The 22,959-nt window shown below is 54.3% G+C and overlaps 2 protein-coding genes across 3 annotated transcripts; one reads left to right on the plus strand and one right to left on the minus strand.

The window, feature by feature from the left end:
* Window positions 1–586: 586 nt before the first annotated feature.
* Window positions 587–9,757, plus strand: Polr2c (RNA polymerase II subunit C). The gene is made up of 9 exons (XM_076838350.2): window positions 587–735; window positions 895–944; window positions 3,104–3,172; window positions 3,506–3,558; window positions 7,016–7,144; window positions 7,548–7,599; window positions 7,817–7,985; window positions 8,119–8,193; window positions 8,764–9,757. Exons 1-9 carry the CDS (start codon window positions 650–652, stop codon window positions 8,906–8,908), a joined length of 828 nt encoding a protein of 275 aa, XP_076694465.1. The 5' UTR covers window positions 587–649; the 3' UTR covers window positions 8,909–9,757.
* Window positions 9,758–10,110: 353 nt separating this feature from the next.
* Dok4 (docking protein 4) lies at window positions 10,111–22,031 on the minus strand. Of its 2 annotated transcripts, XM_076838349.2 has the most exons (9): window positions 21,893–22,031; window positions 16,726–16,984; window positions 13,371–13,478; window positions 13,093–13,207; window positions 12,726–12,845; window positions 12,447–12,636; window positions 11,627–11,765; window positions 11,283–11,406; window positions 10,111–11,198 (listed from the first exon to the last, which is right to left on the minus strand). In XM_076838349.2, the coding sequence occupies exons 2-9, from the start codon at window positions 16,789–16,791 to the stop codon at window positions 11,080–11,082; spliced, it is 981 nt and encodes a 326-aa protein (XP_076694464.1). In that variant the 5' UTR covers window positions 16,792–16,984; window positions 21,893–22,031; the 3' UTR covers window positions 10,111–11,079. The 2 variants fall into 2 exon arrangements, with proteins under 2 accessions (XP_076694464.1, XP_076694462.1); XM_076838347.2 differs by having other exon boundaries at window positions 10,111–11,406.
* Window positions 22,032–22,959: the final 928 nt, after the last annotated feature.

A 22,959-nucleotide genomic window follows, 5' to 3' on the forward strand; every position in this document is an offset into this window, starting at 1 on the left:
AAGTATACACACATTGTGTTTCCATAGGTGTACCAAGCTTACTTTATTCATTTTAAAGCTTCATAATATTCTATGTGTGTCTATTTAACCAAGTCCCTCAAAAATTACTGTCTAGTGAATATTTTTGCCATTACAATACTGCCATGAACAACCCTGTACATATTTTTACAACTGCAAATTTTTCTGCAGTATGAATTCTTAGAAGTTTATTTTTTAAAAAAGTTGGTACTGGAGATTGAACCCAGGGTACCATTGAGCAACATATATCCCTAGCCGTTTTTATTTTTTATTTTGAGGTAGGTTCTCACCAAGTAGCTGAGGCTGGCCTCAAATTTTCAATCCTCCTGATTCAGCCTCCCAAGCCTCTGGGATTACAGGTGCTCGCCACCACCTCCAGCTAGTTCATTGTTGAGTCAAAAACATACTCAAGTTTTGCCACAATACCTTCCAGGATGGTTGAACCTGATGTATTTAGGAACAGATGGGGTTCAAAAACGCGGACCTGGGGCGGTTTCGGCCTCCGAGCAGGAGGTGGCGCTGCGTGCGAGCCTCGGCGAAAGGGGCAGAGGCCGCGCTGACCGACTTCCGGTGGCGGAGTTGGCGCAGGCGCGGCGCAGCTGTCGTGGGGGCCGGCTGGACGCGGGGCGCAATGCCGTACGCCAACCAGCCCACGGTGCGGATCACGGAGCTCACCGACGAGAACGTCAAGTTCATCATTGAGAACACGGACCTGGCGTAAGGCCGCGGAGGGGCGAGGCTGGCGGCTCTGGAGCGGGGGGAGGGAGGGACCTTCCTGAGCCGCCCGCTGCCAGGGCTTGCGCTTGGGAGCCTGCGCGCGGGGCCGGCCTGTCGCGGCAGCGGCACCCTCACGCCGCTCGGGGTTTTCTCCTTTAGAGTGGCCAATTCCATTCGGAGGGTCTTCATCGCCGAGGTGCCCATAATAGGTAAGCGACCCCCCTGGTTTCCAGAACCTCCATTCCCGCCCCCATTCCCTCCGCCCACCTGGGGCTCCCGCCTCCGGTCCTCGGGTGGGGCTGGCGTTGGGGGTGCTGAGAAGACGGCAGGGCTGGAGACTTGATCAGGCTTGTGCCCTTGATCCCGTGGTCACTGCTGGCCTTCCTGGCTCCCACGGGCCAGTTAGGTCCACCCTTACCAGGTGGGTGAGGAGCGTGCGCCGGCTTGGGTTCCAGTACTGTTTTCACTAACCGACTGTGCAAACCAGAGAAGGTAAGAGGGCAAGTTATTCCTCTTCCGCATGCTGCAGGTAGTCCTCATCTGCAACGTTCAGACACTGGTGCGCCTTACCGGCTTCTAGCAAGGATCAAGTGAGGTCATCTTTGCCATCACTGAGCGGGTAGATGCCTTTTCTAATGCTCTGTTCTTCCAGCTGCATATATAGAGCATGTAAGTGCCAGGCATGGTGCCAAGCACTGGAGGTGCAGAGCTGTGTGGAACAGCATTTCAGCCTTCTTGGAGCTCACAGTGAAGTTGCAGGGGGGAAAAATGAATCCTTACACAACAGTAGTGTAAGGTAGACTGTGATCAGGACAGGAGAAGCATAGCCACAGTGAAGCTGGCACTTAGTAGAGGGAAAACTTGTCTCTGGTTGGGGTCCAGCTACTCTGCTGCGAGTGTTTTATGCATTGACCATGCGTATGTAAAATTCTACAAGTAGATTTTAAGTGTCAGCTCAAAGAAAATGGGCCCAAAAAAGGAAATATGAGTCATAGCTGCTGCTTCAAGTGTTCAGGCTTGTAAGGAAATAAACAGATCAAATGATTATAGAACAAGAAAATTTTTAGTTCATCCACATCACCACTCCCAGTCAAGTTATCAGCTCAGCCTGGAGTGCTGGTCCTCCCCCTGCCTAATCCCTGCAGCCCCTGGGTGTGTTTCATCCTGAGTAAGGAGAGTTGTATTTCATGATGTACTTCTGGATCTAAATGCTGCTTTTCCCACAAATTTGGTTTTACGAACGACATTGAGCACCCACACTAGAAATGCAAAGGGTCTCAAGACCCTGCCTTGGGCATTTTCAAAGGTTGAAGTAGAGACAAGACATACACATGTCACAAGGTAACATGTGAGAGGTGACTTAAGGGAGCTCTGGTGGCTTGTGAAAGCAGTTCAAAGGGAGCAATTGATCATAGCTGTAATAGGAAGAGCAGAGAAGTCTTGGTTTTTAGACCAGGATTTTAATGTGTATGGAAGTGGGGGGCAGTAGAGGTAAAGACATTTCAGGGAATGGGGATGGGAGAGTAAAGAAGCAGAAAAGCTTGGGTCATGGTCCCTGCTTGGGTTGAGGAAGTGTAGCAGGACAGGCCCTCTTCTGACCTCTGTTACTAGTGTCCGTGCCCTAGTAACAGTTGGGCTGCAGTGCTGTTTTACTTCTTGACTTAATCATGTGCAGATGTATATGTGAGGACAGTTGTGTTTAAGTCAAGCTTGTTTGAGAGTACAGTCCTTCCTCATCCACCTCATTGTTGATAGGACTGTGCCTTACCCACTGAAGAAATTCAGTAAACATCTATCCATTGAGAGATAGTGAAGTTCTAAATTGGGTGATCTGGTCATTGTATCATAAAATGACATATGACCATAAGTCTGTTATTTCTGTGAAATTTCCCACATTTTAAGAAAATATTTTCAGTTGTAGATGGACACAATGCCTTTATTTTTATGTGGTGCTGAGTATCGAACCCAGTGCCTCACATGTGTGAGGCAAGTGCTTTACCACTGATACACAACCCCAGTCTATTTTCCATAATTTTTAAGTGCCCCAATAGTTTTTGGATTTGGTGTTGGCACAGGTTGGCTTCTCACAGAAATATTCAGCCAATGATATGTTCCCATTCCTTTTATATTCTTTAGGTGAGTGTCAACCCCCTGCATTATCACCTGGGCAGGGAGGTGGAGTATGGGGTGTGTAGTTCTTGTTAAAATGCAGATTCCTAGGTTCTGGGTGCTGTGGAATCAACCTCTGGCAGCCTGGCTTAGGAGTCTGCAATTTAGAAGCATCAGGTGATTTCTGAATCTTGAGCACACTGTTTGAATCTCTGGTGAAGTTGGTGACTTAACTAGTCTTTTTTTTTTTTTTTTTTAGCTATTGACTGGGTTCAGATTGATGCCAATTCTTCAGTCCTTCATGATGAGTTCATTGCTCACAGGCTTGGTGAGTGCTGGTGTTGGGAGGGTGAGGGGAGAGTACTATGCCTGGTGTCATAGGAGGAGCCCCTCAAGGGGAATTTAGGTTCTTGGGTTGGCGTTCCTGTTGGGTGTTTTTTTGTTTGTTTGTTTTCCCCAGAACTGGGGATTGAATTAGGGGGCTCTGTACCACTGAGCATACATTGCCCAGCCCTTTTCGAGACAGTGTCTTGCTAAGTTGCCCAGCTGGTCTAGAACTTGTGATCCTCCTCCCTCAGGCTCCTGAGTAGCTGGGCTATAGGAGTGTGCTACCATGTCCAGCTGTTGAGTCTTGTTTACAGTGCTTTTCTGTGTCTTACAGGACTAATTCCCCTCACTAGTGATGACATTGTGGACAAGCTGCAGTACTCCCGGGTAAGTGTGTAATGGGTTGACTGTGGAGTAGGGGAGAAGCTTCAGCTCTCGGAGGGATCTTTTCTGACCTCTTGCTTTTAGGTTGATATTTTAGAAAGACATGTGGAAATGTCATCTAAAGCTTGAAGTATGTCTAGGTTCTTGGTTCTGATGAAACTCAGATTGATGAGAGGTACCCAGGGCATGAGGTATCTTGTTAGCCACACAAGAGGGCGCATCCATCAGAATGTCCATTTATGCTTAACAGTGGGTTCCTTCCTTCCTTCTTTCCTTCCAAAGTGTGTCTTCCCAGGGTGGAGGCCTGGCAGCCTAAAGGGAGGCAGCAGAAAGTTGTGGTGAAGATAAGGAGTACAGAGGGAGTGGGAGCTGCCCAGAAGAGTAGCACCCGAGGCATTCACATAACTGGTGCCTGCCAGATCCATGTCTCCTCCTGTAGGTGATGCTGTTAACATGGCAGGGTAGGATCCCTGGCTCCAGGGTCAGGTTTGTTCTTTGATGATGTTATAAGGAAAAAGTGGGAGATTAGGTTTCCTCCATGTTTTTATGGGGCTGCATTAGATAACAGTCTGAGTATGCTTTCTTAGTGGCTTTGGTGATCCTTGAATCAGCTCATTCTCTGTTTCCAAGGGCAGGTGTTTGTGTTTTTGTTTTTGTTGTGGGTTTTTTTTTGGGGGGGGGGGTTCTTGTTTGTTTTTGTTGTAGTTAATTTGATACATCTTGTAACATGGTTTTTTTTAAGAGAGAGAGAGAGAGAATTTCAATGTTTATTTTTTAGTTTTCGGCAGACACAACATCTTTATTTGTATGTGGTGCTGAGGATCGAACCCGGGCCACACGCATGCCAGGCGAGCGCGCTACCGCTTGAGCCACGTCCCCAGCCCTGTAACATAGTTTTTAAAAAATATTTATTTTTTAGTTGTAGTTGGGCACAATATCTTTATTTTATTTATTTATTTTTATGTGGTGCTGAGGATCGAACTCAGGGCCTCACACGTGTTAGGTGAGCGATCTACCGCTGAGCCACAACCCCAGCCCCTAACATAATTTTTTTTTTTAAAGGAATATTGAAGCACACAGGAAAATATGAAGCTAATAACAAAGTGCACTTAACAACTTGCTTGTGTGTGTGTGTGTGTGTGTGAGAGAGAGAGAGAGAGAGAGAGACAGACAAACTGGACACAACTGAACACTGACCCCAGTGGCTCCTACGTGCTAGGCAAGGACTACCCCTAGCCAAGAATTTTGTTGTTGTTTTGTTGGAACTGGAAATTGATCCCAGGGGCACTTGACCACTGAGCCACATCCCCAGACTTTTTTATTTTTTATTTTGAGACAGGGTCTCACTAAGTTGCTTAGGCTCTCACTAAATTGCTGAGGCTGACCTCAAACTTGTGATCCTTCTACCTCAGCCTACCAAGTCGCTGGGATTACAGGGGTGCATCACCATGGCCTGGCAAGGCTTGTTTTTAAGAAATAAAACATGGATGTTGGTGGAGATAGTTGTACCATAATTACAAATAATTTGGCAATGTCTTGCATAAAGATATGCATGTCCTATGGCCTAGAAATTCCTTCCATTAAATTTTCTTCCAGTATTATATTTATTGAACAAAGATGGTATGGGTTTTTTTCAGCTCATCTTTTTCTAAAAATCTACAGAAAATTTGGGGAAAAAAATATTAAACATTCTTTTATCTTTTCTCTGTAGTTATCAGTTGTTAATAGTTTGCTACATTCACTTATTTTCATATCTGGTGTTATTTTTGATGAACTATTGGAAAGTAAGTTACAGACATCTGATCCATATCACCTAAATACTTTTCAGACACTTCTTTCTTTCTTTTTTTTTTTTTTGGTGGTGCTGGGGATTGAACCCAGGGCCTTGTACATGTGAGGCAAGCACTCTACCAACTGAGCTATGTCCCCAGCCCCTTCAGAAACTTTTTCTAAGAATGGTATTTTCTTATATAATTACCCCATTATTATGCCCAAGAAAATTAGCATTAGTTATATAATATTTATATATATAAAGTATATATTCATATTTTTCTAGCTATCCCCAAAATATTCTTTACTATTTGTATGTATATGTGGGTTGTGACATTGTCAAGATTTACTTGGGGGCTGGCATTGTGGCTCAGTGGTAGAGTGCTCACCTAGCATGTGTGAGGCACTGGGTTCGATCCTCAGCACCACATAAAAATAAAATAAAGATATTGTGTCTACCCAAAACTAAAAAATAAATATATATATATATAAAAGATTTACTTGGTTGGTAGAGCTTTTTAGTCTTTGCATTTGGTTATCTTAGCTCTATGGTCTTTTTTCCATCTCGAACAAACTCCTTTTTGGTATACTTTTATTTTTCAGGTTGAGTTCCTTTTCATATTTTATCTTCCTGAATATATTTTGATTCTTCCCTTTCACATCTTTAAGAGGGATCCAGTCCAAAGGTCTGAGTTGCCTTCCTGCCCCATCTGTATACAACTACAGAGTACCTAGATGAGAGCCCTAATTATTTCTTCTTCCTCATCATCTTGCAACATCAAAGTGTATTGGGTTTTTCTCACTGATGTGAGGGAGAGAATGGTTTTTGTGATTGTGTTCTCCTGAGTCTCTTCTTGCCCAGAGTTAAATTACTGCAGGAAGTCCCTAACATAGGAATGGGTGGTTTCAAGAGTGACTTATTTAAAGAATGGCAAAATATTGCTGAGCACAGTGGCACATGCCTGAAATCCCAGTGGCTCAGGAGGCTGAGGCAGGAGGATTGGGAGTTCAGAACCAGCCTCAGCAAAAGTAAGGTGCTAAGCAACCCAGTGAGCCCCTGTCTCTAAATAAAATACAAAATAGGGCCGAGGATGTGGCTCAGTAGTCGAGTGCCCCTGAGCTCAATTCCTGGGACCAAAAAAAAAAGTGTCAAAATATTGACATGTACAGGAACTGAGTGATAGTTACATGACATCAGTTTATTTTACTCACCTCTCTTTTTTGTGTATGCATGAAATGTCATGAGGTTCTTTAAAAATAGGTCAGTAGCTAAAACTTGAAAAGAGCTTTTTTCTTTTCTTCTTTGGCTTGTTATATTTTAAATGGTTTCATTCCCAAGCTGGTCTTCCTAGTCCATGGCAAGCTGAACCACTGCGCATGGAGCATCCTTTCCCTAACAGCCTTAGTCCTCTGAGGAAGGTACTCAGGCCAGAGGGCGGTTAGCAGTTTGTGTCCTAGTGGTGCCTGGCAGCGTGGGTGTGGAGGAAGCTGGTGTCAGTGTGCATGGATTGGCTGGAAAGTTGAGCAGCGGAGTGGAGTAGCAGATTGTCACAGCCCAGAAAGCCTGGAGACTGGTCAACCCATTATTTTTAGATGAAGAAATTTAAAGGCAGTGGATATTAGAAGCAGGGAGTCTGGTGGGGTTCACCGGCTCACCACACACGTATTCCTCCTTCTCTTACTACCTCAGGACTGCACGTGTGAGGAATTCTGCCCTGAGTGCTCTGTGGAGTTCACCCTGGACGTGAGGTGCAATGAAGACCAGACGCGGCACGTCACATCCCGAGACCTCATCTCCAACAGCCCCCGGGTCATTCCGGTCAGTACCTGAGCACATTTTCCCTCCCCAGGGTTTTGTTCTTGTGGTGGCTCCACGTGGGCCAGGTTGGAGTGGATCCTAGCGAGTCATTGACCTTCCTGTGCCCTGTCTTCTTTAACCTGATGCCTGGAAGTGCTGATTCTGGATTCTTAGGCAGAACAGGAATGGTGCCTTGTGCCCTGTCACCTGAGGAACCTGTAAAGGCCATGGGATTATTTTGACTAAACGGTATCACAGGAGCATAAAGTGGAGTGGAATCCCTGGGGGCACCTCTGCCACCACTTTCTCAGGTGTCATTTCCCTGCTTGACAGATTGTAGGCTGGAGGTGCTGGGAGATGGCTGCCAGAGGGGCACCTGGTGGGGGAGAGGCTAATAGATGCTTCTGTTTGGGCTCCAATGCAGGTGACATCCCGGAACCGAGATAATGACCCCAACGACTACGTGGAGCAGGATGGTAAGGGGCTGGAGGAGTGTGCAAGCATTTTCCTGAGCTGTCACCACATGGGCCAGAGGGGCAGGCCAGACGCAGCCTCTTGTGCCACCAGGTCTCCTTGTGACTTGGTTCAGTTTGTGTGTGTGTGTGTGTGTGTGTGTGTGTGTTGTCTTCTGATCACACTCCAGGCCAAATTTACCTCTCCTGGTCCTTGACTGACTCACATGTCTCCTTGCAGACATCCTCATCGTCAAGCTGAGAAAGGGCCAGGAGCTGAGGCTTCGAGCCTATGCCAAAAAGGGCTTTGGCAAGGAACATGCCAAGTGGAACCCCACTGCAGGGGTGGCTTTTGAATATGATCCCGACAATGCCCTGAGGCATACAGTGTACCCCAAGCCTGAGGAATGGTATGTTCCTTTCAGAAGTGAAGGTGGGCATTTAGGGCTAGAGCGGGGATGGACACAACTGCTAGTGAGCCAGAGAGGCTGTGAACGTCAAAGAGCAAAAGCAGCTGCCTTATTGACCTGTGTTTGACCTCAGGCCAAAGAGTGAATACTCAGAGCTGGATGAGGATGAGTCACAGGCTCCCTATGACCCCAATGGCAAGCCAGAAAGGTAAGACCCTGGTCCTTTCCAGGATGTGGGTACAGGCTGAGTTAGGCAGTCCTGCTCCCTCACATCATAGTTCCCATAGCTGAGGGAGGCCCCAGCTGCCCAATAGCCTGTGATATGTGCACATCCCAAGCCCTTTTTGGTAACCATGAGAAAGAGGAACTCTCCGCTGACCCAAGCTGTTCCTATTCTGCCTTGAGCTTCCAAAGAAAAGGCTGTGCAGGTCCAAGTTCCAGGCAGAAACTGGCCACAGTGCTACAGTGCAGAATATATGGGGCTGTAGCACAGATTCACTGCTTATTTGATTTTCCACTTTTTCTGCAGTGTAGAACATACATGGTTGTTTTGGGAGTCTCACAATGCATCTTGAAGTAACGTTAGCCTCCTTGAGGACCTGCAAAGAGTTTGGACCACTCTGCATAAGAGGTTTTAGATGAAGGGAGGTCAGCCAGTGCTAAAGTCAAGTTCCTTATGGGAACAAAGTCGAGACTCAGAGGAAGGGTAGTCCCTGGCCGAGATGGGGCGGGCTGGCCAGCCTGCATCCAGGGCTCTCACTGGATTCTTGCTTTTTAGGTTTTACTACAACGTGGAGTCCTGTGGTTCTCTGCGCCCTGAAACCATTGTTCTCTCAGCTCTCTCTGGATTAAAGAAGAAGCTGAGTGATTTACAGACTCAGTTAAGCCACGAGATCCAAAGTGATGTGCTGACCATAAACTAGCTTCAGCTCACCTACTTCAGCAAAAGTGGGGATTCCAGATAGTAATTGGGTTTCAGGTCTTTGACACCTTCTGGTTTGGGGTCTCTGGACTGCTATTCAAGCCTCCTGACAGGCTATCAGTGCCAGCCAGAGGAGGGCTGCAGATTACCAGGGATGCCACTGGAATTTAGGGTAGGACAGTTTTTACTAGACAGTTAGCATGCCTGGCCCTATTTGTTAAGGCCCAGTGGTATTCCCCAGCACCCAGAACATCCCTCCCATCCCATTTCCTAGCACCCCAGTAGGGGGCATACTGCTTCCCTCTGATAACCACTGAGCTGGACTCCTCCTGGTCATTGCAGCTCCTTAATACCCTTGCCATCCAACAAGAAGGGATTTTCACAGCTGGAGCTTAGGTTTTCGGTGTTAGGATTGAGTGCTAGAACCTTCATTTAGGCAGGTGATAAATGCTCCTGACCCTTTCCCCAGAGCCAGGCTACTGGCACCTCAAATTTCTGGGTGTTCCTAATTTGGAAAGTAATCCTTTAGGATAGACTCTGGCTGTCCCCTTCCTCCACAAATATACATGTTGTTTGAACGCCTTCCCCGCCAACAGCCTGATCCTTTTGCTTGGTGTGGGGGGGCCGCAGAAGCAAAGGCCCCTTCCACCTGTGTCATTTCTCCTTAATGAAGGTTCTGGCCCTGGCCCCTTAGCGCTGTCTTCAGGTAGGAGCCTACCCAAAGCAGTTAATGAGGCAGCCTGGAGAAAACCAGAGTTCAGTCTAGAAAGGAAGGGGTATTTATTGATTAACAGTAGTTGTCTTTTTTAAAACTTTTTATTTTTGGCAATAAAGAGCACAACATAATCTCCTTCATGCGTCATCGTGCCACTAGCTGAGCCAGCCAGCTTTACCACCAGACCCAGTCCTGTGGACCCCAGTTCCCGCTGCAGACTAGCTTACTCTGGGTGGTCATTCCCTGGGTCACATCAGAGCTGAGCTGGCTGTGCCACCTCCCTGTCTCTAGGGCTCCTTTGGGAGGGGTCCTCTTGCTTTAGCATTCTCCTGCCACAAACGTAATAGTGGTTATTTACAAGAAGGTCTGTTCCCACAAATCCGAACCCTAAAGTATTAAAAAACAATAAACAAAAACCACGCAACCAAAGGTTTGATGTGTTAGAAAGATAGCCCTTCTGCAACGGTAGTCAATAAATACCAGCACTAGAAAATCAATTGCTTTAATTGCATTTCAGCAGGGAGCCTCAGCACCATGTGGGGAAGAGAAATGGGGAGGTGGTGGTTTGAGTGCTCTGGCATAGGGTGGCCAAACCCATGGCAGAGGGTCTCCCTCTCCTGGGGCACTGTACCCCAGTCAATGAGAGGGCAGCAGGGGTGCTCCCCACAGCAGTCCTGCCGCAGCCGTCTAGCCTGGCCTGGCCTGGCCCTGGGGCAGAAACGGGCCCCAGCCATCCTCCACCTGGCTGAGGTAATAAGCACCCCTACCCTGAGGACCTCTTCTCATCCTGCTAAGCAGGAAGGAGCCTGTGCAGAAATTACATTTTAAAACCAGATTTTTCACCTGAGGCATCAACCAGATGTCACCTCTGCTTAAAACTCCAAGTGCAAGGCTGCTAAGTGGCATTCTGGAAGTTCGGATCCTTCCTGTGCCACTACAGGCCCAAAGGAACAGAGAAGCCACCTGCTGTCTTGGCCACTAGGCTGCTTGGGAGAAGTCAGCAAGCAATGCCAGCCTTGAGTTCTGATTGTCCCCCTCCTCTGGCCCTGGCAATTCAAGCAGGTCCTGGCAGCAGGAGGGCTGTACCACAAAGGACAGGCAAACAGCTGCCCTCATAATCTTTATAACAGCCTTGACCATGGCCTGGTCATGGGATTAAAAATGTATGTGTTGGCGGGAAGGGACAGGGGAAAAATCTTAATATAGAATATGTCATAAGCCATAAATATTAAAATCATCAACAGGATATAGTCCATGGTGGCTCCGGCCCCTCACATGCTCAGGCGGTGTGGCCAGCGCTTTGCCTTGGTCCAGCCTCACCCTCGGGGGCAGGGAGGGAACAGCTTGCTCCCTTTCTCCAGGTCTTGGCCAACAGCCTCTTGAGGCCATCCACTAGGCTGTAGTCTGTTCTGCAACAGGCAGCCCCCAACAGTCATTGGTGCCTGCCAGCCCTGCTGTCACTGGGAAGGGGTCTTTGCCTCGCTGCTGTCCCCCTGGTTGGGCTTTGGCTTTAGCAGGATGAATCTGTCGAGAAGGTCCGTTTCTGAGCTGGCCTGGGCTGCCCCGTACCCCTCACCTGTGGGTATAGAAACTGGCTCAGAACTCAGATCCAGGTCACAAGATATGCCCTCCATGGGGGTGGGACACGGAAGCAACTCACCGGCATAGCTGGAGGCTTCGGCTATGTTCTGGGAGCCAGTGATGTGGTGCCAGTAGGCACTGCGGGGCAGCATGGTAGTGGGTGTGCAGGGATACGAGTAGTGTTCAGTGCCCTTGTTCAGCAGCTGAGGGGCAGAGGGGTCCCTTCCGTCAGCTCTGCAGGAGTGGCTTGCTCTACTCCTGAGTAGCCATCCCAAGACCCTGCCTGTTGACTGTGCACACCCGGCTAGAGACTTGGCTGGCAGACCCCAGGCACTCAGGCCTGCCCACCCCTGCCCACCCCTGCCGGCAGCCTCCCCCGCTCCCAGCCTCCCCTGCACCCTGGGCTGATACCCACTGCCTCACCCTCACATTCTTCTCCATCTCCAGCAGGACCCGCTTGTGTTGCTCGGCGATGGCCAGGGTGGCACTGTGGACCCGCTGGTATATCTGCTCCCCCTCCTGTGTCTGAAAGGTGTAGAGCCCTTCCCCAGCGTCACACATCCTAAGGACACAGGTGGCAAGGTGGTGGAGACCCTGGGCTTTCTCAGGCTCTCCTACACGCCAGCAGTGGCTGCACCGGGCCCTCTGGGAAGCAGGGGGCTCTGCTCCCAGAGCCTGGCCACATAGCACACATGTGCCATTTTCTGTGTGCCAGTGGGAGGTCTAAATGCTTCACAGAATTAACCCATTCCGTTTCCCCACCACCACTCTCTGGTCTCCCCTCTCATTTTGTGTTTCCTTAAATGGTTTTTACAGATGAGGAAACTGAAGCATATAGAAGCTGAATAACAACCAAGATGATACATAGGATCATACAGAATGTTTTGGGTTCCAGTCTGGGGCTACTCCATCCTCACTATAATTTTATGAAGTTAGGTGCTTTTATTATCCCAGGAGACAGATGAGGAAGCCAGGACCCAAGTGCATGATCACAAGTGCGTGCCGGTGCCAGCACTGGATCTGAGCCCAGGCAGTTAGATCTCTGGTACAGTCTCGCCTGCCCTGCCTGCCCTGGGTGAGTTGCTTCTCTGAGCCTCAACTTCTTCATCTGCATAATGGGAAACCACATTCCCCATTGGATTGTTATGCTGATAAGTAAACGAAGCTCCTAGCACAGTGCCTGATGCAGAAGAGGTCTATCATGATGATGGTGGTGCAGGGTGGGGAGGCAAGAGGGTCCTACCGGCCAGCCTCGAAGGTAAAGCGTGTGGCATCCCGGCCATAGCGGCGCAACGAGCAGAGGGGCCACGAGACGAGCTTCACGCGGGGGTTGTGTGTGTCCCAGAGGTAGATGTTTTCGTGGGTGATCTGCAGCTTGCACTCGCCGTACACATCGAGGTTGGGGCAGGGCAACAGGAAGACGTTGAAGCGATCTGCAGCAGGAGAGGCAAGTGGCCTGGAGCTGCCAGGGGAGGTGCCTTCTGCCGCCCGCCCGCCCCCACCCCCCAGGGCCAGGGCTCACCTGTCTGCTCGCACTGCACCCCTGGGGCCAGGAGGTCAGGCTCTCCCAGACTGATGTCATTGAGCCGTGACCCCAGACACTCCACAGACAGTGTCTTGTACCATTCTTCTGCCTCCAGCTCTAGAGAAAATTGCACCTCTTCATGCTGCCAGCTCAGGGTCCCCAGCAGCCCACCCCATCCGCCTTGACCCTCAATTACCCCACCTTGCAAGGCAAGGAGGGCAAGGCCATGCCCCCTGTCTGCCTGCCTGTCCCTCAGACACCCCACACTGCCACACCCCCTCTCCTCCTCTTGGCCGAACCACTGACCACGACCAGTCCAGGGAGCCTAGAGGAGCCTAGAGGAGCCTGCGGCCTGGGACCTCACCTGAGTCGCAGGTGAAGGTGCGCGCGGAGTCGTCGGTGAATATGATGGCCACTGCCTGCCTCTTGGTCTCCTTGGGGAGCCGTGTGACACACTTCACATTGCTGATCTCTGTCACCTAGGATGGCATCCATAGGGACTTACCAGGCTGGAGCACCTCCCTCTGCTTCCCCACAGCACTCCCCCACCCCTGCCCCCACCACCTGGAGGATGTCCTTGGACCTCCCAACAGTAGGTCATCTCTGCTCACAGGAGCGGGGAGCTAGGCCCTGGCCCCTCACCTTGGGGCAGCCTCTGAGGCACACAGACTTCTCATCCGGATACTTCTCCAGCCGCTGGGGCCCCTTGCTGGAGGATTTCCGGAACACCAGCCAGCACCTCCGGTAGATCTGTGGGGAAGACCACAGGGATCAGGCCTCCCGGTCCCTCCACCAGCCAGTGCAGCTGCAGTTCCCCTCCCTGCTGCAGGGGGCAGTGCCACACCACCCTGCCTGCAGCCTCAGCCTGGAGAAAACCTGGACTGGTGTGACACCTCCCTGGGGAGAGGCTCCCTCCCCAAATCACAAAAACAGCCATTCTCTCCTGGCTCTGGAAGGCTGTTCCACCATTTACTATGAACACAGCTCTGAGCCGATGTGGGGGCCAGCATTTCCGAGTGGTTCCTGTTTCTACATTTTGTATTAGCGCTTCCCAGTTTCAGAGTCACTCCCGAGACAGTTCTATTACCCCCATTTTACAGGTGGGGAAAGTGAGGCACAACAAAGTCACATCTAGTAAATGGTGGTGCTGGTTGAAAGCAGGCTGTGGAGACCCAGAGCCTTCCATCGTAGCCACTGCACAGGCCATTGCTGCCAGGGCTCCAGCCACATGGTCTCCAAAGACAGGGAGACCCTGGTCAAATTGCCCTGGTCCTGTTCCGGGAGCCAGGCCAGGCTCTTGGTATTGGTGCCACCATTCTTGTCCGCAAAAGTTTTCCCTCACCCTCTTCTCATCCTGATACCAACCCTGGAATATAAGGAATCAGGGTTGCGTCTCTGCTCCCTCGGGGAACCAGAGGTCCCAGGAGGTGAAGGTGCAGAGCTAATCCAGTGGTGCCCCCCATCATGCTGCCTTCCCCACACGGCTTCCTCCCTGTCCCACCACTGCCAACGCCCTGTGTCCCACTCCCCCTAAATCCTCCAGAGCTTTAGAAACTCCTCCCAAGGGGTAGGAGAGGGGCTGACCATTCTCCAGGGTTAAAGGGACAAACTGACCTACCGGACACCTTAAGGGGTGACCACAGCCACCTACATGAGCTACTGAATGGACTCATCTTCCAGGGGCCCCTCCCCCATGGGATGGAGCTCTGCCTGGGACGCCTGCTCCTTCCAACAGGTCCAGAAGCCTGACAGGCCTGTTCCCCGGGCATCCCCGATGCCGCTCTCACCGGCAAACAGAAAGGACCCACAGGGTGCCCCAGTGCAAAGCAGGGGAGGCAGCGGGGGGCCTGGGCCACAAACCCAAGGCCCTGCCCCTTCCCTAGCCATAATCTGTCATGGGTGCAACAGGGACTTGGCAGGCAGGGTCACAGTGGGCCTAGGTAGTCCCCAGAAAGTGCCTAGAGCCCGGTCATTTCTGGCTCCTGCCCAGGACACTTGAAGGCATGAGTGCCCCTGCACGCTGACCCTGGCTCAGCCCCCGGCCCATCCACCTAGCACAGCACCCTGAGCACCTAGCTGCAGGGCTCCTTTAGGGTAGAAATTGTTTTATTCTAAGTATCCTCACTCAAATCCTGGTGCCTCCTTCCCAGAGCTGCTGAACGAGTGGACGACCACAGAAGGGACAGTGGCTGGACAGCGAGTGCATGCTGCTGGCCCTGATACACCCTACCAGGCTGGGTCCCACGCAGCCTGCAGCACCAGGGGCAGCAGCCTGAGGCCTGAGCACCCTGGTTGCCTGGTTACAGGATACACACTCACACCGCCCCAGGGAGCCTGACTCGAGAGCTCCTTCCCACTTCTCCCAGGCCTTTGATCAGCGCTTCAGAAGCACTCTGCACAGCTCTGCCGGGGAGGGAGGCCCGGCAGGTAGTGGGGTGGGCTCCCAGCCCCTCCAGCGTCTCCGCCTCACCTCTGCAGGCTGACACCGGGGGAGTGAGGCTCGGGTCTGCAGAGGGAAGCTGAATTCATGGAAAGGAGTGACCCAAACACCTGGCCACACCCCACTTCCCAGCCCCTCTCCCTGGCAGTGCCTACCTGTCCACTTGGGTTCCCAGGGCCCCTTCTGGAACAGGTCAGATACTGACCCCAAGTGGCCACCCTAAGGCCAGCACCTTCTGGGCAAGCTCTGCCCTAGACAGGCTTCAGCCCAGCTGGCCCCTGGGGACTGCGAGGTCCAGGCCACAGGAATGAGGAGTGGGTTTAAAGCTGGGTTCCACCTCCCTGGCCTCCCCACCCAGGCCTCAGCCTCTTTGTTCTGTGCTTGAAGTCAGTGACTGAATCCCTGTCTAGGGAGAGCACAGGGGTCCACGATGCCAGGGCTGTCCCCACCAGGCTGCGCTCGGAGTTGGGCTACAAATTCAAATCATGCCACCAGCTCTGCCCTGCAGGACCAAGGGCCCACCTGATGGCAGTGAGGACACTGGCCCAGCACGTAACACAGCCCTGAAAGGCCCACGAGAGGAAGAAGGGCTGCTACACCCCTCCCCAAGGCCATCTCTTCCCACCTGGTACCCAGGCTGGAAAGCGGGTGCCACATCCTTGGGCCCCTCCTCATCCTCGGCCCCACTCAGGCTGAACTGGGAGCCCTGGAGCTTCCTGGAGCCCTGGAGCTTCCTTCCCGAGTCCAGGCAATGGGGACGGGAAGGAGGAAAGGACCCGAGTCCTGAGGAGAACAGACTCAGTGACTGGGGTCACCAGGGCTTTCCTTCCTGCTGGGGAGGGGCAGCTGCCAGCCCCTTCACTGGAGGTGGGGAAGGGGAGCAAAGGCAGCTCTTGGACTCACCCAGATCATTCAGTGGGTCCCTGGGGGCCCTGCTCATGCCTTCTAGGGGATCTTCCCCAGCCGGGTCTCAAGGCTCCGGGGAACTGGTGCACATCCTCGAAGCCTCACCTTCCGCCCCTCCAAGCCCACCACCAACTCCTACCATAAGTTCTCAAGTACAGGCCAGGTAAGTGCCAGCTCTGCCCCTCGCTCTCCTGGCCCTGTTCCCCCAAAGCACTCTTCTTTCCAAACACTTCATTACCATCAGAAACACCCCGAAATGTACACATTCACAGGAGAAAAGCAGCGGGAGGCAAGGGAAGGGGTGCTCTAAGGAAAAGAGGCCCCCAGAGGTGGGAGGTGGGGGGCGAGGGGCAGGAGGAGCAGGGCCGAGGCAGCGGATCCGGCTCAGCCCTCCCTCCCGGCTCTGCTGCTGCGGCCCAACTTCAACAATAGCGGGAGCCGCCTGCCCACCGGCCACCACCGCTGCCCAGCGGCTGGGATGCCAGCCAACCGCGCCGGGGCGGGGGCTGCCGCGGGCCGAACTGGGTGGCACATGCCAGGCAGCCCGCGGAGAGAAGTCTCAAGACCACAAATGCACGATGCCCAGGCGGGCAGGCGGCGCACACGCACGCCATGCCTCCCGCCCGTCCCTGGCAGGGCCCGCGGGCTCACCCCCAGCTTTCGGCTCTTCATCTTCACATAGCCCTGCTTGACGATGTCGTTGAAATTGGTCGCCATGGCTGTCCCGCCGTCTCCGGGGTGCTAGGCCGGCCAAGGCAGGGGAGGGACGCCCAGGTGGCCTGGGTCTGGACTCCTCCAATCACCTGGGTCACCTGTTCAGAGGAGCCGGCGTGGCGTCCGTCTGTCGTCGGGCCGCTCCTCACCTCGCCCGCGTCAGCATTGTTCTAGCAGCTCCTGTGCCCGGCGCCTGCTGCAAACGCAGATGACAGCGAGATCAGAGACAGTGACATCTCTCTCCCCTCGCTGTCTCGCTCGCTCTCTTTTTTCCTTCCTCTTCCCACACTCCTCCCTCCCTCCCTCCCTCCGCCCTTCTTCCTTCCCTTCCCTCCCCACCCCAGGGCGACAGAACCATTCAGGAAAACCGAGGTGGAGGCAGCCCGAGAAAATGGTCCAGCCCAGTCCCTCCCTCGCGCGGGGCTGGCGGTTAACCCCTTCCTGGGCGGGCCGGCTCCTGCTCCCACCGAGGAGGAGGGCGGAGGAAGGGTGGCCACGAGCTCCCCCCAACCCGGGCTGGGACCAGGAGCTGGGTCCCTCCGTCCCCACAGCTCTCCAGCCACTGGCCCTCTCCCTGTTACAACTTTGAGGCAGACTTGGGGCAACTTGCCAGAACAAACCCCTTCCCCTGGCAGCTGAGCCCCAGGGACAGCGCGCCGGCTAGGGGGGGTAGTCCCAGGACAGGGCCCAGGGTCTGACGGCTGAGCAAAGCCCACACCCCGCTCCCTGGGGTTAAAGACAAGGGGCCTCGCAGACTCAACCCCTGCCCCACCCGTCCTCTACCTGACTCTCTCCAGCTGGGAGGAAAGCTGGGGAGCACCACCCAGGCCCCTCAGGTCGGCTCCAGGCCCCTGGACTTAGCGCTCCTCTGGGTCCTGCTTCCTGGGTAGGAGGGCAGAGTTCAGTGGGGCGGGCCCCCAGATAAGCCTGAGGAATGTGCCTGCCGGCTGGAGGTGGCCGCTGTGGGAGTAGATGTCTCACCCTGACCCTGAAACTGGGAAAACTGGGCCAATCTGTGAGGGTGGGGACTGGGTCTCAACAGGCCACTGGGTCTGGTGGGGCCAAACAGCGCCTCCATGTTCTGAGCATGGGCAGGAGTTAATTACAGGGAGACTAGCCTAGGTGCAGGGCAGAAGATAGAGTCTAGCAGATGCAGAAGCCAGTGTAGGCACCAAGCCGAGCTCAATATGGAACTGGAAACAAGGGTACCAGCAGGGTCACTTCAAATCAGGCAGATCAGTAGGTAACACAGACTCAGGGGGATCTTAGCAATGACTGTCTAACAGCCTCATTTTACAAATGGGAAAGAAACTTATCCAGAGAGGGTGAGCCATAGGACTAAGGTCACACAGTAAACCCAAGGAGTAGCCAGAAATGAATGAGAAGTTCCAGGATGGGAGATGGAGGCCAGCCTGGGGACAGATTACTGTCCTCTGGACAACTCTGGCTGCCTGCTACCACCTAAGCCTTCTGGGCCATGGAGCCTCAGGGACAGGGCTTGGCCAACCACGCGGCTTCCCATGTCTCCAGCATCACTAGGTGGAGGTGCAGTAGCATTTGGGGGATCAGCTTGGCCTCTGCCTGGATGGGGCCCTGAGGCAAGCATGCTGCTGGACCTGCGGCCACCAGGCCTTAATCAGTCTCCTGGAGGCCAATCTGTTGAGTCCCTAACAGGGAACAGATGGGACACCACAGTGAGCACACACAAACCAGGGGAGGGCCAGAGGGGTAACTATCCCCAGTTCCATGTGCCACTCTCAGCGACCCTCCTGTTCATTCAATTTGTCTGTCCCTCCCAAACCCAAGCCTTCCACTTTGCTCTTGGAAGGTCCGGTCCCCACTGGCCATGCCCAACCTGGGCTCTGGCAGTCAGAGAGAGGTTAGTTTTCCCAGCTCTGTCCCCACTGCCTGCCTCCTGGGCTGCCTTGTCACCAGAGCAAGCGCTGGCTCCATGGAGCTCCCAAGAGGACTAGCAGGCTGGACACCGCTGTGGTCCGGCGCCGAAGGCCCCTTCCCAAACACATCTATGAGAAACCACCTGGCCCCTGGGTAAATCCAAGGTGGCCAGCAGCCGGCACAGCCAGCAGTGCGAATCCAGCCAGCTGTGCAGTCTGGACAAGCCACTTAACTTCCCTGTGCCTCAGTTTCCCCATTGGTTAAAAAAGCACAAGCTACCTTGTTGAATGAGGCAAGGAATCCGGAAGACCCAATGCTCACTGCGGACCCAGAAAAACTGCCTTGGAAAACTCCCAGGGCTGCTGGTTCTGGTTTGCTTTTTCCTGAAAGCAGCTGCCCAGTCAGGGCTGGGCAGCCCCTGCAGCCAGCCTTCCACCTCCTGTCAGGCCTGTTCCCTCTGGTGCCATCAGCCATCTTCCCAGTGGCAGCAGGGAGGGACAGTGGCCCCACGCTCTCCGAGTGCTCCCGCTGTGTCTGGCACAGCCCTACACATGGCCCTGGACCCTAAGCTCTAGAATCAGCCCGCAGGGATAAACCAGGAAGCCTGGGGGCAACGTCCTGGCATCTGACTCCGGCCCCCAGTCACAGCAGCTCCTGGCCATACTCAGTCCCTAATGAGTTTGCAAAAGCAAGCCCCCACCTGTGACCCAAAATGGTATGGTACAGGGATGGGGAATGGCCAACAGGTGGACTCACAAATTTGACAGGCAATAAGGTCAAGGGGGGACCCAGACCCACCCCATTCCCTAGAGGGCCTGAACCATGGTGAGCAGGAAAGCGCCCCCACACTGACCCTGTAAAGCCCAGAGAGCATCCCAAGGCAGAGGGATGCAGAGAGCCTCTGCCCTGCCCAACCGTGGAGCCGCTGAGCCTCCAGCAAACTCCCAAGTCTGCAGCAGGGGACTGCCCACTACTGCAAGAGGATGTGAGGTCCTGGGCACTGGACCGGAGGCCTGGAAGCTCTGATCACCTAGAAGAGCTAAGTGAGTGTCCAGCAGCCCCCCTCACAGCCCCCGCTCCAGCAGCCCTGTCCCAGCCTCACATCAACCTGGCGGCTCCACCGGAGACAGTGCCTGGGCCAGGCCCCCACAGCTTTTCAGAAAGAGCCAGGTATGGTCCCTCTGCTCCCTGGGCAGGCAGGTCCCTGCCCACCTGCCCCATGGGGCAGCCACTCTGAGCACTCCCTCCCTGGATTCTGCCTGGAGGCTTTGGCTCCAGAACAAACGCTACTCGCTGAAGCTGGCAACCAATGACAGAGCAGGAGCAGATGCCCGCCTGGCTGGGCCTCTCCACCCGCCAGACAGATGGGATCTTATCAGAGCTTCAGGGACAGCCCTACCTGGACACCACCTCGCTGTCTGCCTGCCTCCACCCCACAGCAAAGATCCTATCAGAGGGCGGATTCTCTCCAGCACCAGGGACACTTCCCATTACCTGCTCGCCTGGCTCCTCATCCCCAGTGCTATTGTTATCAGGGCCCCGGGTACAGAGCCACCACCAAAACACTGCAGGTCCCATCCTAGGTGACATGGACACCAAATACCTAACTGGGCAAAGGGACATGTGAACAGCCATAGTATCCAGACCCTGAGCCCAGGAAAGTGGTGCTATGTCACTGCCATCTATCCTCTTCCAGTGTCCTACCACCCCTCAGCACACCAAACTCCTCCCCACACAGGCCCACTATACCTGCTGTTCCCTGCCTGTGACACTGTTCCCTCACAAGTTCTCAAGGTTCACTCCACTGCTTCATTCAGACTTCAGCTCAAAGGTCACCTCCTCCAGGAGGCCTTTCCTGACCACCCTGGCCAGAGGAGCCCTGCTAGTTAGCTCTCTCACGGCATCCAGTGTCACTGTGGGATTTCCTTGTTCCTTCATCTGTCTACTCCTCAGCCACAGAAAGACATCTAGGTTGGCAGCTCCCTGATGGACAGGCCTCTTCTGTCTAGTCAGAGCTCCAGCCCGGCTCCGAGGGCACTGCTGAGTGCTGAGAGAGAGGTGCTCAATATTTGGGGACTGAACAAACATTTCTCTCTAGGTTTTTCTTCCTCATCCTTCCACCACCACACATCTGGCTGCCAGCTCAGTTCCAAAAGCATGAGTGCCCTGAGGCCCAGTGCTGACCATCATGGGCAGCAGAGTTGTTAGAGGAGAGCCAGCAGGACTCAGGACCCAGTTTGGTTCAAAGCTGCCTCAGGGGACAGCGCTGCTGACGCTGTGTCCAGGTTTCACTGGGTGGCCCCACCTTGGCTGGGGTTGTTAGGTGAGGTCATGCCCAGCCTGCTGCCTTTCCGGGGAGTAACCAGCACCCAGGCATAGAAAGCAGCACTGGGTCAGAGGGCTTACAGCTTCTGGGACCCACCCCAGATGGGGGGCAGGAACCACCCGTCCTGGACCCAATTCCCCTGAAAGGGGTCACCTGAAGCCTAGTCCCTAACTGCTATTAGTGGAGTGTTCCAGAGTAGACTCTGGACCCTGCTCAGCACTATCAGACCCCATCCAGCCTGAGCCCTCCATTCAGTGCCCTGGCAACTGTCCTGCCCTGAACTATGAGGACACCGCATATAGACTGAGGTGCTCAACCTCAGCTCGTGCCCCTTTGCCATGACAGAAAGCATTTAACCGGAACCAAGGCCCGCGGGGAGAAGGCCCAGGATGTCAGGGGAGAAAGGGTCAAGGGCAGCAGGCAGTTGGCCATGAGTGTAAGCAACCGTAGGCACCCATCTTCAGGTGGGGGTGGGCAGCGGGGTCAGTGCGGGTAGAGCCACAGTCTCTTGGAATCTGGAGAAGTTGAGCAAGCAGGAGGCCATGGGGGGGCTGGGAGATGGGGTGGGGTGCCGGGAAGGGGGCTGGGAGGGCGCCAGGGGCCTGAGTTTCTCTGAAGAGGCGTGAGTGGGTGCAGGTGAGGTCAGATCCTGAGCTGGGCTTCCCGGAGCGGAGAGCTGGGGGTGGGGCAGTTCAGGGGTAGTTTTAGGGCCCACGAACTGGCCTGGGGCGCGCGTCTGAGACCCTCCCCCTCACGGAGTTGGAAGGCTCGGTGGGTTGGAGAGTCCGCAGGTTCCGGAGGGGCCGGGGAATGAGAGCTGCCGGGGGTCTCGCGGGTTCGGCGCGGCCTAGGTCCCCTCCCCGCCCCGCGCCCCCCATTTACCTGGGCGCCGAGGCCCGGGCCAGGGGCGCTGGCTCGGCGGGGCCACGGGACAGGCTCATGCCCGCGTCACGGCGCGGCCGGCGGGGGCGGCAGGCGGCGGCGCCGGGCTCCAGGCGGGGACCGCGAGGGAGGCGCGGCCGCAGACTCCGCTCGGCTGGGACTGGGCTGCGCGGCTCCTCCGCCGGGGCCCGCAGCGCCGCCCCGCCCCAAGCCCCGCCCCCGGCCCGCCCCCGCCGTATTCCTCCGAGTCGCGGGGCCTGCGCTTGCGCGGGGGCGCCCCAACCCTTCAGGGCGCCCTCGGAGCCCGGCTTTGCGCCACCAGGGAGCCCAGCTCACGTCGCCCTTCGGTCCCTGAAAGCTGAATTCCACATGAGCTCCCTGCCCCCCAAATCCCACCCTCCCCAACTTCTTCAGAAATCGCAGACGCGCCGCCCTTGCTCCCCTGTCTCCTCCCGGGGCCCTCCATAGCCCGGCCGCCTCCTTGTCCCAGTGACCTCCTCCACCCCTCCACTCGCCACCCCTGTCCTGCCTGGACCCCAAATCTCAGGCCTCAGCTGTGCCAGGTAGGGATAGGGACCTCTCCCCTCTCCGGGGTTTAAGTCTGTACCCAAACCAGCGGGTCTGGGAAGGTGGTCTCTGGACCAGAAGTTTCAACATGAAACTTGTAGAAATGCAAATTGCCCACCAGACTCCAGACCTAGGAAAAGAGTTTTGGGGGTGTTTCGGCCAGAAATCGATTTACCAGACCCAGAGGTGACTCTGTTGGAGGCTAACATTTGAGAAACCCTGCTTCAGACCATAAATACAAAACGAAGCAAGGCCACCTCTGAACCACGGAAACCTGAGAAATGAAGACACCTCCAATCTAACCAGTGCTCGGGATTCTCAGGGGGACAGGCTTAGTATCCCGAGGACAAGAACCCTAACACTTACCCATGGGGTCCATCCCTCTGCCTCTGAGACACCTGGGCTTGAGCCTTTCCCAGGAAACTTCCATGGGAGTCACTTCCTTCCCCCAGTATATGTCCCTGGATGGTCCCTGGTGCCTGTGACCAGTTAGGGAGCCC

This window comes from Callospermophilus lateralis, chromosome 18, assembly GCF_048772815.1.
Source record: "Callospermophilus lateralis isolate mCalLat2 chromosome 18, mCalLat2.hap1, whole genome shotgun sequence".
Taxonomy (NCBI): Eukaryota; Metazoa; Chordata; class Mammalia; order Rodentia; family Sciuridae; genus Callospermophilus; species Callospermophilus lateralis.

Coding starts and splice junctions, on each gene's coding strand:
- Polr2c (XM_076838350.2), top strand. CDS start 650: ATGCCGTACGCCAACCAGCCCACGGTGCGGATCACGGAGCTCACCGAC. Junction 945..3,103: donor CGCCGAGGTGCCCATAATAG/GTAAGCGACCCC, acceptor TTTTTTTTTTAG/CTATTGACTGGGTTCAGATT. Junction 7,145..7,547: donor ACAGCCCCCGGGTCATTCCG/GTCAGTACCTGA, acceptor GCTCCAATGCAG/GTGACATCCCGGAACCGAGA.
- Dok4 (XM_076838347.2), bottom strand. CDS start 16,791: ATGGCGACCAATTTCAACGACATCGTCAAGCAGGGCTATGTGAAGATG. Junction 12,846..13,092: donor CACCTTCACCTGCGACTCAG/GTGAGGTCCCAG, acceptor AATTTTCTCTAG/AGCTGGAGGCAGAAGAATGG. Junction 11,407..11,626: donor AGATGGAGAAGAATGTGAGG/GTGAGGCAGTGG, acceptor TCTGCCCCTCAG/CTGCTGAACAAGGGCACTGA.